This window comes from Capricornis sumatraensis, chromosome X (assembly GCF_032405125.1).
Source record: "Capricornis sumatraensis isolate serow.1 chromosome X, serow.2, whole genome shotgun sequence".
Classification (NCBI taxonomy): Eukaryota; Metazoa; Chordata; class Mammalia; order Artiodactyla; family Bovidae; genus Capricornis; species Capricornis sumatraensis.
This window is the reverse complement of record NC_091092.1, coordinates 111,417,726-111,433,071: the sequence shown is the minus strand read 5'-3', so window position 1 is coordinate 111,433,071 and position 15,346 is coordinate 111,417,726. Positions and strand designations below refer to the sequence as shown.

General features: G+C 39.3%; 1 protein-coding gene across 1 annotated transcript in view; it reads right to left on the bottom strand.

Annotated features, from left to right (window-relative positions):
- DMD (dystrophin) overlaps positions 1 to 15,346 on the bottom strand; it is a 1,795,368-nt gene that overhangs the window by 1,253,526 nt on the left and 526,496 nt on the right. The window contains exon 38 of the mRNA XM_068961890.1: positions 4,519 to 4,691. Coding sequence (XP_068817991.1) covers positions 4,519 to 4,691 — 173 coding nt within the window. The remainder of the gene's footprint in view (positions 1 to 4,518; positions 4,692 to 15,346) is intronic.

Sequence of the window (15,346 nt, the reverse complement as noted above, 5' to 3'; positions counted from 1 at the left end):
TGAATGATGCATTATCATAACTGGCTCATACCTGAAAATATACTAATGCCTTCTTACTGGTTCAAAGGTATTTTGTTTTAACCACAAGCTGACTTATTAAAAAAAAAAAAAGTAGATTTTTGTTGAGAACCCAACATGAATGCTGTACATTTGTCTATTTAAGAATGTATAGCCTTGATTTATGAGAGAAATACAAATCAAAACTACAATTACGTACCACCTCACATGAGTCACATGACCACCAATAACAAGTCTACAATAACAAAAGCTTGAGAGGATGTGGAAAAAAGGGAAACCTTCTACACTGCTGGTGTGAATGTACATTGGTACAGCCACTATGGAGAATAGTATGGAGGTTCCTTATAAAGCTAAAAATATAATTACCATATGATCCAGAAATCCCACTCTTAGGAATATATTCAGAAAAAAGCTCTAATTCAAAAAGTTGCACACATCTCAATGCTCACAGAAACACTCTTTATAGTAGCCAAGACATGGAAATAACCTAAATGTCCATCAACAGATGAGTGGATAACGAAGGTGTGGTCCATATACACAATGGAATGCTACTCATCTGTCAAAAGGAATGAAATAATATCATTTGCAGAACATGGCTGGGCCTAGAGACTGGCATATCAAATGAAATAAGTTACACAGAGAAAGACAAATATACGATACTACGTATATCTGGAATCTAAAATATGATATAAATAAAATAAGCTAACTTACAAAGCAGAAACAGACTCACAGACATAGAAAACAAACTTATGGTTACGAAAGGGGAAAGAGGGTCAAGGGAGGATAAATTAGGAGTTTGGGATTAGCAGATACAAACTACTCCATATAAAACAGATAAGCGACAAGGTCAGAATGTATAGCCCAGAGAAATATATTCAACATACTCTAGTAAACCATTATGGAAAGGAATATGAAAAACAATACATATATATGCATATATATATAACTTAATTACTTTGCTGTACATCAGAAACTAGCACAACATTGTAAATCAACTCTATATTAATTTGATAAAAGAACGTATACCTTCTAATTGATAAGGATTCAAGAATCTACCATTATATGGGCTTGGTGGGAGATAAATTCCTGACTACCACCGCTGCTGCTGCTGCTAAGTCGCTTCAGTCGTGTCCGACTCTGTGCGACCCCATAGACGGCAGCCCACCAGGTTCCCCCATTCTTGGGATTCTCCAGGCAAGAACACTGGAGTGGGTTGCCATTTCCTTCTCCAAAGTGTGAAAGTGAAAAGTGAAAGTGAATTCGCTCAGTTGTGTCCGACCCTTAGCGACCCCATGGACTGCAGCCTACCAGGCTCCTCCATCCATGGGATTTTCCAGGCAAGAGTACTGCCACTACCACTCCAAAAAATGGAGCCCAAACTGCAGCTATTTATATTTCTTAACCCCTAGCAATTATAACCTAGTTATATGACTGAAGCATGCCTTATTACAAAAGTTGGCAATTTATGGCCCTCCAGCAAAATTTGACCTACTGCCTGTCTTTATAAATAAAGCTTTATTAGAATAAACCATGTCCATTTGTATATGCATTGTCTAGGGTTTCATTCACCCTTCACAGCAGAGTTGAGTAGAGATTATATGATCTGCAAACACTAAAATATTCACTAATTGGACCTTCAGAGGAAAAAAAAATAAACAACTCATTCTTTATCTGGCAATTCTGTAAGAAAATGTAATTCTAAAATTAGTGATAGTTGCAACTGCTATAGAGGGGCAATGGTATCTCTGGTGTACCAGTGGACCATGGCTATGACAACAGTTTATAATTCAGATTTGTCTTGTAGCTTGATGCTTGGTGTGTTTCTGGGTGCATATATCAGTCTTCCTTGACAATTTCTGCCCATATTTACACCTGGATCCCAGGCCTTTCCATTGATTCCATGAGTTACCTGATATTCTTCTAATTATATAATTCTACCTAAGGCAATCGGAGTCTCTTTCTGTTAGTTGTAACTCAGAACCTTGAACGGTCCATTGACCTTGCTTTATTCCTGCCTCGGAGTAAGATGTTCCTTTTCTACTCCCCAGGGATCTTGTTCTCGCCATCCAGCATTGCTTGTATCTATCAACCTGTAATTTATTGGCTGTTTGTCCATTTTCTCTCTAGCACTGGGAGGTTCTTCAAATCAGGGACTGAATTTAAATCAGCTCTCTATGGTGCTCAGGAAAATGTAAGAGCATATAAGAAAGAATTAACAGGCATGAAGACTATCAGAGCCAGGAAACCATTATTTTTAACATTAAAATTGCCAAGCTTGATTGAGTCATTATGTAGAAGCAATACACTAAACACTCGACATACACTGTATCATTTAATCCTCATAACAACTCTATGACTTGGTAAATATTTTTGTCCCATTTTATAGATAAGGGAATTGTGGAGCATAAAGGTTAGGGAACTTGCTCAAGGACATAGAGCCAGTCAGCAGCAAAGCCAGGATATTAAAGCAAGTTGAACTCTAGGGTCTGTACTCACACACAATAACTTAAAACAGTTTTACCCAAGACTAGAGTACAGTCCCATGAAATTTAGCAGCTCCTGACCAATTCCTAGAGAAGTCTAATTAGAGTAAAATGAGGATACTTTTCCAGCATCTGGATAAGTAAAGAGTGAGTCTGCTGGGGTTAGTGACACTCCATCATTTGCCAGACATGGGAAAGAGGCCACCCAAATCTGCGGTGAGAATTCAGCTTACTCTCTCTGTAGAATGGCATTGGAGGATCCGCTTCTTTTCAAGTCTATGGTTGAAGGTGAACTGAAAGGTAAAGAGCTGCACGACTGTCAAAAGGAAATACCTAGCTCAGTGACAAAAGATGACTGAAAGTGGGGGGTGGGTAGTCTCAGAAAGCAGAAAGTCTCACCTCAGCCTTCCTGCAAGAATGGTCAGTGTCTATAGAAGACAAAAGCATATCTCAGTCTTTCAGGAGCTTGTGTAGGAGACATAAAAGTAAAAAAAGATATTGCTCTATAGTAAATTCTAGGAAAACGTGACTTTGGAGCAGGGGCATCCCAGGTGGTACTGGTGGCAAAGAACCTGCCTGTCAATGCAGGGGATGTAAGAGACATGGGTTCGATTCCTGGGCTGGGAAGATCCCCTGGAGGAAGGCATGGCAACCCGCTCCAGTATTCTTGCCTGGGAAATCCCTTGGACAGAGGCACCTGGCAGGCTATATAGTCCATGGGGTTGCAAAGAGTTGGACACAACTGAAGTGATTTAGCATGCACCCACTCTACAGGTAGCCATTGAGTCTGGCAACATTTGTAATTATATGAATTGTATGCTGATACTATATTACATTAATGTTAAAATGATATCTAAGTTTCTAAGATCAACTAATATTTTCAGGATTTGAAGAAGGAAATAACATTTGACATGAGACTTGAAGGCAGGGAGGCCAGAGGGGGCAGAAGACGTTTGGAAATCTTTAAATCAAGTTAATATTGCTAGAGCAGAATTCAGAGGAGTTGTAGGCAGGCAGGAATTAATACACGGTGAGGTTGACATGAGCAGGGATCATGTGAAAGCCTTTTGTTTCAAATTAATGAATCTAGACTTTGTTCTCACAGGAATGAGGTGACAGCACTTAAGTTCTCACACTTCAGAAAAACAATTCTGGATGAAAGATAATTGGGAGCAAAGAAGGCATGATCATTGGAAACACCGAGATTTATGCTAGAAGTGTTGATTTAGGAATCTAATGTAGTAAATTAAGAACAAAAAACGAAGTAAAGACATCAAGAAATGGTCAGATATGAGAGATATTAAAGAGGTTCCTTGTAATTATTAAAAAAGATTTTATTTCCTCCAATAATAATGAAGAATTCTGTCTTGAAACAACTCTTTGAAAGAAACTGCTTTAAGCCATTACAATTTTATTATGCTTCACCTAAAATTAGAAGAGGAAACAGCACCTTCTTGTGGTCTGAGGCTAAGAAATGTATGTGAATTTTTAAAATTTGGTCAACAGTCAGGTATTTTAATTAAGGAAGCATGAAAAATTAATAATTTTAAATCAAATTCCCTGAGACAAAATAGTAGGGCAACATAGAAACAACACATGAAAGTCAACTTCGTGTTGCTAGCTTATATTTCCAATATATTAATGTAAGTATATCAAACTATTATAAATCTATAGGATACAAAGTTGACCAAAAGTATACAAATTATACTGCACAATTATTTAAACCACCTCAACTCAATGACTAAATTGGTTTTGGCATGACCTGAAATTTCTGAGGATATTACAGTGTTCCAACATGATGCTAACTTTGGTTCTGAAAAATGTGTTGAATTCAGCTCCTTGGTTTCAACTAGATCACCATTTGTTCTGATTCCACTTACCTTTTCCCAGTGATAGTGATACATCTCCCTCTCTTCTTCCCTATCTCCTTTTTCATGAAGAGCATAGACATGAACTCTAGAATTCCTGGGAGATAGGTATAATCATTTCCTTTAAGTAAAAGGAAAGTGGTACCTACCCTTGTCGGTCCTTGTACATTTTGTTCACTCTTTCCCATTGGAAGTCGAGCCTGGAGAGAGCTTCCTGTAGCCTCGCCTTTTCCGGGGCTGTGGCGCTTTGCAGCGCTGCTGCCTTCTTATTGTGAATGATATCAATCCGACCTGAGATTTGCTGCAGGTTGTCTTTTATATTCTGCAATATTGAAATTGTAAAGCAAGTCAGAAATGATTCAGTTGTCTATGCAAAGAGAAGAAAGGAAATGTATCAACACCCAGAGTAACTAACAGTCTTGCATTTTTCATTTTCTGACTTTTAAAAGTCATCAGCCTTGAAGCCCGCTGATTTCAACGTGCCCAATTTGAATGGGCAATTCAGTCTTCATCTTGATACTGGGAATCACTCCCTCTTTCTTAAAACTCTTTGTTTGGCTTCTGTAACCTGAATTCTTCTGTTTTTTCTTCTACCTTCTTGTCTACAGCTTCTCAGTTTCCTTTACAGAATCTTTCTCCTCTTACTAATCTCTTAATATTGGAGTGCTCTAGCATAGATCTTTCCTGATCTATCTGTATTACCTCCTACTTGGTCGCATGACTTTAAATAATCTCTATATTGCAATGCTCAAAATTCTCCAAGCTAGGCCTCAAATAGTACGTGAACCAAGAACTCTCAGATGTTCAAGATGGATTTAGAAAAGTCGGAGGAACCAGAGATCAACATCCATTGGATCATAGAAAAAGCAAGAGGATTCTAGAAAAACATCTACTTCTGCTTCATTGACTACACTAAAGCCTTTGACTGCATGGATCCCCACAAACTGTGGAAAATTCTTAAAGAGATTGGAATATCAGACCACTTTATCTGACTCCTGAAAACCTGTATGCAGGTCAAGAACGCAATAGTTAGAACCAGACATGGAACAACAGACTGGTTGCAAATTAGGAAAGGGGTATTTCAAGGCTGTACAGTGTCACCCTGTTATTTAAGTTATACGCAGAATACGTCATGCAAGATGCTGGGCTCAATGAAGCGCCAGCTGGAATCAAGATGGCCAGGAGAACTATCAATAACCTCAGATATGCAGATAAAACCACCCTTACGGCAGAAAGCAAAGAGGAACTAAAGAGCCTCTTGATGCTGGCTTAAAAGTCAACATTCAAAAAAGAACAATATGGCATCCAGTCTCATCAGTTCAGTTCAGTTCAGTTCAGTCGCTCAGTTGTTTCTGACTCTCTGTGACCCCATGAACTGCAGCACACCAGGCCTCCCTGTCCATCACCAACTCCAAGAGTCCACCCAAACCCATGTCCATCGAGTCGGTGATGCCATCCAGCCATCTCATCCTCGGTCTTCCCCTTCTCCTCCTGCCCTCAATCTTTCCCAGCATCAGGGTCTTTTCCAATGTGTCAGACCTTTGCATCAGGTGGCCAAAGTGTTGGAGTTTCAGCTTCAGCATCAGTCCTTCCAATGAACACCCAGGACTGATCTCCTTTAGAATGGACTGGTTGGATCTCCTTGCAGTCCAAGGGACTCTCAAGAATCTTCTCCAACACCACAGTTCAAAAGCATCAATTCTTCAGCGCTCAGCTTTCTTTATGGTCCAACTCTCACATCCATACATGACCACTGGAAAAACCATAGCCTTGACTAGATGGACCTTTGTTGGCAAAATAATGTCTCTGTTTTTTACTATGCTGTCTAGGTTGGTCATAATTTTCGTTCGGTCCCAACACTTCATGGCAAATATATGGGGAAACAATGGAAACAGTGACAAACTTTATTTTTTTGGACTTCAAAATCACTACAGACGGTGACTGCATCCATGAAATTAAGGGTTGGGATGGGGAAGGAGATGGGAGGGAGGTTCAAAAGGGAGGTGATATATGTATACCTATGGCTGATTCTTGTTGAGGTTTGATAGATAACAACAAAATTCTGTAAAGCAATTATCCTTCAATAAAAAAAATATAATTAAATTTTAAAAAGACACTGTTGCTTGGAAGGAAAGCTATGGCAAACCTAGACATCATATTAAAAGCGGACACATTACTTTGCTGAAAAAGGTCTGTATAGTCAAAGCTATGGTTTTTCAAGTAGTTATGTATGGATGTGAGAGTTGGAGCATGAAGAAGGCTGAGCACTGAAGAACTGATATTTTTGAACTGTGGTGTTGGAGAAGACTCTTGAGAGTCCCTTGGAATACAAGGACATCAAACCAGTCAGTCCTAATGAAATCAACCCTGAATCTTCATTGGAAGGACTGATGCTGAAGCTGAAGCTCCAGTCCTTAGGCCACCTGATGTGAAGAGCTGACTCATTAGAAATGACCCTGATGCTGGGAAAGATTGAATGCAGGAGGAGAAGGGGACAACAGAGGATGAAGTGGTTGGATGGCATCCCTGACTCGATGGACATGAGTTTGAGTGAGCTCCATGAGATGGTGATGGACAGGGAAGCCTGGCATGCTGAAGTCAATGGGGTCACAAAGAGTTGGACATGACTGAGTGACTGAACAATAAATATGACAATGACTCTCCAACTTACATCTCCAGCCATGACCTCAACTCTGAAATCCATACTCATACTTCCAACAACTTTCTTGACACTTGGATGTCTCAGGAGCATCTCAAACTTAACATAGCCCCAACCACATTCTCAACAGCATCCCCTTATCCTTCTCTTCCCATTATTTTCCTCATTTCAGTAAATGACATATCAATTAACAGTTATTCAGGTTGACCACCTTGGAATCCTCCTTGATCCTTTTTTAATCTCTATATTCATATTACTGGATGATCCTATAGACTCTACTTCCAAGAACATGTCCAGAATTTGACCTCTTCTCATCATCTCCCTTGTTATAACTGATATAAGCTACCCTTGTCTCTCACCTGGATTATTTCAATTCCTACCTAAATGACCCTCCTGCTTCTTATCTTGACCCTCTCCCATCAATTCTCCACACAATAGTCAAAGAAATTTGTATGAAACACAAATCAAATCATATTACTTTACTTCTCAAATGCTCCTTATCAAATTTATTGTTTGCCCACGAGGCACAACTTATGGGATGTTGGTTCCCTGAAAATGGATTAAACTCGGGCCCCAGCAGTGCAAGTACCGAGTCCTAGGCACTGGACCAGGTAAGACCGAAACCCAGAGTCTTCATCAGGGCCTACAAAGTTCTGCACAGCTTGGTTGTATGCTGCCTGCCATTCCAGTCTTACTTTTTCCTTAGTCTCCTCCAAAAAGTGAAAGTTGCTCAGTCATGTCTGACTCTGCGACAGCATGCACTATACAGCCCATGGAATTCTCCAGGCCAGAATACTGGAGTGGGTAGTCTTTCCCTTCTCCAGGGGATCTTCCCGACCCAGGGATCGAACCCAGGTCTCCCACATTGCAGGTGGATTCTTTACCAGCTGAGCCACCAGGGAAGCCCTCTTACAAGTGCACACCATTTCAGCCCTTTTGCCTCTTTGTGTTCCTCGAACATGCTGAATGTACTCTTGCTTTGAGGTTTCCGCATTTGCTGTTCTTTCTGCCAAAAATAATTCTTCCCTCCAAGAAACTTAAATGGCTGTTTTCCTTACTTCTTTTCCATATCAGAAGAGCCTTCTCTACCTTTCCATTTTAAGTAGCAGCCCTGAGTACTCTGTTTTCCTTCTTTGTTCATTTTCCTTCATGGCCTTTATGACTAATATGAGATTACCTATCTACTAGTTTCTCTATATTACTAGACTCGACCCTATGAGTGCAGGGTTTCCAGAGCTCAGACACATGCCTTGTACACTGTATGTACCCAGTGCATTTGTGCTGAATAAGTTAAAGCATCACAAAAATCAACTCCATAATTTTTTAAACATAGATTATATTTAAGGGGAAAAAAAACACTGTCATTACATAATAATTTTTCAAAAATATATCAGTGTTCAAAAAATGCCAAAATCTTCCATATTTGTCTAGACTTGCAAGTATGAATTTGGTTATTTTGCTTATCTGAATTGTCTAAGACAAGTCAATTGAGTAAACATTTATTGAGTTCTTCTATGTATAAGGATCAATACGGAGAAAGTAAAGGTAGTGAAGCACAGTTTTACTTGTTTTGAGTAAGTTTTGAATTGGTCTTATTGAGGTGGTAAGGGAGGGTGTGGTTTGGAAAACTGGAGGAAACAGTTATAGTGTAGAAATCCCAGCTAAATGTTCAGAAATTATTTGATGAGTGATCTAAATGGTACCAAATGTTTTTTTTTTTTTTTTCAAAATTCAGAAAAGGAATGAATCATATATGTGGTCACAAGCCATGGAAAGGGCTCATAAAGAAAGCAGGATTTGGGATAGATATACATAGCTGAGTAGCTGAAGTGGGAAGGATGTCATACTTAGCAGCTAATACACATGCAAAGACAGGAAACATGAGCAGTCAAATCTGACTTTTCAGAAATGTATAGGATCAGGGAAGATGGGTCTGGAAATAGCGGCTGGAGATGATTAACAATGTGCTTTAAAAATACTGCATGTAATTCAGTAGACAGTGGGGAACCATCTCACACATACACAGACACGTACATGAATTTCAAATATATACAAAAGCAGAAAAGAAAAAAAAAAAACAGTACAAATAGCCCCCATGAATCTATCATCCACTGCCAACACTTATAAAACCATAGACAACACTGTTTCACTGTATATGTCCACTCATTCACGTCCTCAACCATATTATTTTGAACAAATTGATATAATATTTTATAAACTTATCCAAAAAATCTTTAACATGTTTCCAATATCCATTAATTATTTTCAAGAAAAGCACACATAGCACTGTATTCTACATCTCAAAACTTAAAATATTATTAAGGTTATAAAAAATCCAGTCAGCCTTCATATTTGAGTTGAATTGAGAAGGTGGTTTAGGAAGGAAACTTGGCAGAAGTCAGTGACTGTGTATTGAGTAAAGAGGAAGAACGACTCTAGCTCCCAGGTTTCTGGCCTGAGTATCTGAATGAATACTGGTATCTGAGTAAAAGGACTGCAGATGGATGAACAGGTTCTGTGTGTACATGCTTGTGTGTGTCTGTGTGTGTCTGTGTGTGTGTATGATGACAATGAAAAGCCTTTGGGTCATCAGACTATAGGTATTCAATAGGCAGCTGGCATCAGATTTTGAGAAGGGGAAATGAGATGACAAATACAGTTGGGTAATATATCTTCTCCCATCTCCACATGTTCTAGGCTTTCTGAGCAAAGAACACTGGTATCTGGATTAAAGGATCATTGAACAGCAAATATACCTTGGAGCTGAGATTAGTGTACTATTCCAGGGAGACCCAGAAGCTTCCTTGGATTCCTTTGCTTACATTCCAACTTACCTTCTGAGGATAACAGACAGAGACCTGCCCCCCTCTCTGGATAGAAGAGCAAAGGTCTCTGTTTCTCTGTCCTCATCCCGTCTCTCCCTTCTGACACCTAAGTCCCTCCATGCCTCTCTTCCTGTCTCTATCAGATATGCTGACTCCCTTATATAAGCTTTGATGTTTCTGATACTGAGTTTTGTCTCTTGTACTGTAACCCATAGATGCACAGGTAAACATCTGGCCCTCACCTCACGTCTCATGGGGATTTGGGGCATGAGGACGAGTGCTAAGATGCTCTTGAGTAATCCCTTGTGTGTTCTCTGATTCAGAGATCACATGCTTTCTGTCAGGATAAATAAATAAAGTAGACCCTTGAATAACATGAGGGTTAATCCATGTATAATTTATAGTTGGCCCTCAATATCCATGGTTGCTCAGCATCTGTGGATTTGTCCAGCGACAGATTGTATAGTTCTGTAGTCAAAGTGAAAGTGTTGGCTGCTTAGTTGTATCTGACTCTTTCGACCGCAAGAACTGTAGCCCGCCAGGCTCCTCTGTCCATGGAATTTTTCAGGCAAGAATACTGGAGTGGGTCGTCATTCCCTTCTCCAGGGGATCTTCCTGACCCAGGGATGAAACCTGGGTCTCCTGCATTGCAGGCAGATTTGTCTACTGTCTGAGCCACCAGGGAAGCTCAGCTCTATAGTATTTTCTATGGAAAACATAAAAAGGCTATTTTCTGTGTTGGCATGCCTTCCTTTCCCTCATATGGTAATCCTTGGTCTCTCCAATAAATATCCTGAACACAGAGTTAAACTGACTTGCTTAACAACAACAACAACAAAACCCAGGCTGTCCAAGAGTCAACTGTATAAACATAAAAACTGAACAAGTATTGATAAAATGAATATGTTGGCCAACTCGCAGGCAAAATCGGGGAGGATCTCAACCATGTCTGAAATGGAGATGAGGTTAGACAGGGAATGCCTGTTGCTGAGCCTGCACCTTCCCAGTCAGACTGGTGGAGTTTGCTTCAGAGTTTGCCTTCAGGACTGCGGTGCATGAGGACTTGCCTTGGGGGAAGATGAATCTACAGAAGCTGGTGAGGATATAGATAATGTCATTTGTAAGGCGAAAGTCAGTGCTTACCTTGACACCCTAAGGACAACAGCTGTGTTGTCAGGTCTGCTAGTCCTCTAGACATGATGGTTACGGGTGGTGTGAATGAATTTCAGAGAGAGCAGAGGTGGGGAAGAGGGAAAGATTATTTATACAATTCCCCGGTGTTGTCTTCAAGTCCATGAATACCTTGTGATTAGAAGGTTTCAAGTTTTTGTTGTTGTTGTTGTTAAGCAAGTCAATTTAATTCTGTGGTCAGGATATTTATCTGAGAGACCAAGGATTACCATATGAGGGAAAGGAAGGCATGCAAACACAGAAAATAGCCTGTGACATTACTCTTCTGGAGAAAATGCAGGATATAACTGTTCTGCCTGTGTTACATACAGAATGGCTACTCAGTGGAATAGAGTAGGTATTGTTTAATTGTAGGAGAGATGGGAAAACTGCTCAGTAATGTTTGTTACAGTGAAAGTGAAATTTTGCCTAAGGATGAACCTTTGTGGAAAGCAGACGTACAGGGTGGAGATGAATATGTCCAAAGAGCAGGTCTCATCAGACCTTGGAGAAGAACCAGAAGAGTAATGTATATATTTTAAAACCAAAGGAAGAATGAAGATCAAGAGAGAGGGAGGGAGCTGCCAACAAGTCAAATGCATCTAGAAACAGGAGTAAAAGGTCAACTGTGGATATGTGGGAGATGATTGGTGATCTTATCAAGAGCAATCTCAGCATCTTGAAAGTGTGGAAATGTAACTCTGGACAGAGAAGACTGTGTTCCAATGTCATCCTCTTTCACTACAAAATTGAAAACAACCTAGTATGACACTACGGTTTGTTTTATTTCACATAAGACACTTCTTTATGGAGGAAAAGTTTAATAAAATGAAAACAGATACTGTAACAAAAATGTTTAAAAGACAGGATGGATCTTGGATATGTTATCAATGCCTTAGAGGTCACTGCACTCAAGAAAGCCTCTTACATTCTTTCTTTCTTTTATTCACCTGGTAAAATTTCACTCTGAGCCTAGAGTCTTGGGTGTAATATTTAGGGCTACCCAACTAGCTGGATTGGGGCTTCCCAGATGGTATAGTAGGAAAGAATTCACCTGCCAATGCAGGAGATGCAAGAGATATGGGTTCAGTCCCTGGGTCAGGAAGATTCCCTGGAAGAGGACATGGCAACCCACTCCAGTATTCCTTCCGGCAGAATCTCATGGACAGAGGAGCCTGGCAGGCTATGGTCCATGCGGTCTCAAACAGTCATACATGACTGAGCATGCATGCACACACTAGCTAGATTAGGTCAGGTGGCAGGAATATGCACCAACATGACTTTCTCTGCTGCTTCTGTTAACTCTACTGACCAAATGATCTTCCCCAATGCTTAAACTGGCTAGACTCTTGCTGATATGAGTCACAGACTCCATGTTCGTGTGGCTACCAGCCCAGGGGCAAAAATCCACAACTCTGATATCAGCTCACTGAAAGGCTGAGTACTGAAATTCACACTGGGGCAACCAGCTCCATTTGTCTGCATGTTGGGATCCCAGACACAATGAATAGCTGTCATTTCCTATGGGGGTAAAATCGAAGAGAAGGGTGGGAGTATCTTCCCTACTGGTCTAAAAGAAATTCTTTTATGGTTTCGATGTGGGGTGTGTGAGAGAATATATATTCTCTCTCAGATGATTTGACCTTGCAAAGCTTCCTGATTTTTAATCCAAATCTCTGGAGACCTTCCAATTCTCTGGGAAGTGGTAGAATTGCTCAGAATCGAGTTGTGAACAGTTTTAGCAATGCAGGGCAGCACATTGCCAAAGCAGGAAAACTTTCTATCCTAAATGAGAAAAGCAAAAAGCAAAAACTGGGGCAGAAGATGTCATACTCCCTGGATATCTAGATAATAGCTCCTTGGTGCATTCTTGCAGAATGCTGTCAAAATTGGCTGGAGTCCAGGAAATCCTTTTTAAAGTCCCTACACATACTCTCATTTCAGAGGCAGTGCACACAGGAAAAAAATGGTATATGCACCAAAGAAAATTCTGTAGCAGTTTCCACAGTTTAAAGTCAGAGATGAGTTCTTTTATAGCTTTCTACTATTTTGGTTTGTCTAGAAATAACTGATCTTTATAGTTTCTGACCCTCTAAAAAGGAAACCATAGTCTCTGTAGTTGCTATAGAGATAGAAAAATCCCTAGGATCACTATAGAGTATATTATTTCCATTTCTCTCTCTCCCAGAATAGTTCCTTATCTTACCTGAAATATGATGGCAAAATGAGGAAGTACCCACTTACTAGTTAACCTCTTTCCTGATGTTGACATGCCCCTATGAAATGACCTCCCTGCTCCCAATTTCAATCCGATGAGACGTTTATTTGTTAGACACGTCCTGGAAATGGAAATTTCAATGTCTGGAAGGCATGAGTCTATATAATTCAAGTCCTTAATATTTCAAAATAGCATCCTTGCCACTCTGGTTCCTAGAATCAAGTAAGTTAAATGAGATCCTTATTTATACACTTTTGATAGAGAAAACTTTGATTGGGAAGAAACGTTCACAATTGAAAGTAAAAGCCTGAATATGTAAAATAAGGAAAAACAGAAGATAGTGAACTATACTGCTGTAATTCACATTTCTAGGTGAAAAGCATGTTGTTTAAATAAGAGCTCATTGGTAACACAACCAGCATAATATAGGCCTCAGTTTGAGATAAAATAATATTTAGAAATGTGGTCTCAATTTAAGAAGAGAATCCATTTGGAATCTATAAGTGTCTTTAGTGAACTAAAAAAGAGAAACTAGAGACAACAGACAATTGATGTAGGAAACCAAACAAGGGACCTATTTGCCAGCTAATCAGGCTGAGATAAAGGCCTCAAGTAACTCCTAATTTAATGAGGTTCTGTTCTCTATCATAACGTGCACAATTCTGATTTTTGTTTTTTCTTCCATTTAGTATAAAGTGACAACTACTTCCTTGCTGTCAGAATGTTTCATTACAAAGCATGCCTTTTCCCACATAAATGTTAAATCTATTTATATGAATGTCAAACAAGATACTGAAGAAACTGGGCAGGGCTAGAGCAGGAGATACTGCGAGCTGATAAACTGAACATATTAGTAAGCATTTCTGATGACAATAAACTCAAACAAGAACTTAGTGAATTTTTAATGTGTCCTCTTACGGCAAGTTATTTGCTTCATATTTACTCTGAAAAGTGCCTGTATGATTTCTATTTCTAAAAGTGCCATTTAAAATTCCTATCGCTGTCATGACTTCCATGTAGTCATGAAAATAAATGGGAATTTCACACATAAACAACAGAGAATTCAGTTCAGCACTTGCACAAACTTTGGCACACAATCAAAAAATGAGAATGTCTCATACATGTAGTTATGCTTAGTCCTATTTTATACCAAGAACACAGCTTCGTGAGTTTAAAACTCTGAGGAAAGGTTTTAAATAATTGTTCGATCGTAGGATGTGTATACAAACATTAATGTGAAATTTTGCCTTCTATTTTAAGGTTTGTAATAAAATATTTATAAATTATTTATAAAACATTTACTTAAAGTTTTGTCAGTGTTACTTTAGTAAGACTGTTTCCATAAGAAAAAAGAAAAGCTACTTAAAAATGGAAACCATAGTCTCAGATATATAACACAATAAGTAAAATAAAAGATAATATGAAATTGATTGTTGAGGGTATTTTCCCTGAAAAGTGACTTACATATTTCAATTATATTCTGGCTTGAAGTATATTGAACTTAATTTACAAATTATAAAATTGCTTTCTAGTGATTCTTCATCTTTTACGTCTCAGAATGACTTAATGTGAGCAGATGGCTATAAAACACCTGTGATTCACATTTTTTTCTTTTTTTTACTCTATTTACTTCCTGGAGAAAATGTCTATTTGGTTCACTAATAGCTTCCTGATCGCATCTTTTTCCTGCCTCTGCAGCATTCAGCACTGTTAAATATGGCCTTTACCACACAGCCCTGGCCTCTGTCGTTTTACCAAGTTCTGCTAGGCCTCAGGTTTCTCTCCACTTCTCTGAGAGCTGCAGGTCTGTCTTCATTCATTAACTCAACAAATATCTGTTGAAAATCTGCCATGTGCCTGTTATAGTCTATATACTGGGAATACAACAGTGAACCAGAAAGTCAAAGTCCCTTTTCTGTTAGCCCATAAGCACTTTGCTGTAGCTTTTAGCAGAGTCAATCATTCGACGGTTGAGTCCCTACATGTGCCAATGCCCCGCTATTGGGACTATGAGCAGTGATTCTATGACACCATCTTGACATCTTGCCTATCCTGGTTTCCATCTCCACCAATAAGATCCATTTGTGTCCAAGTGATATTTAGAC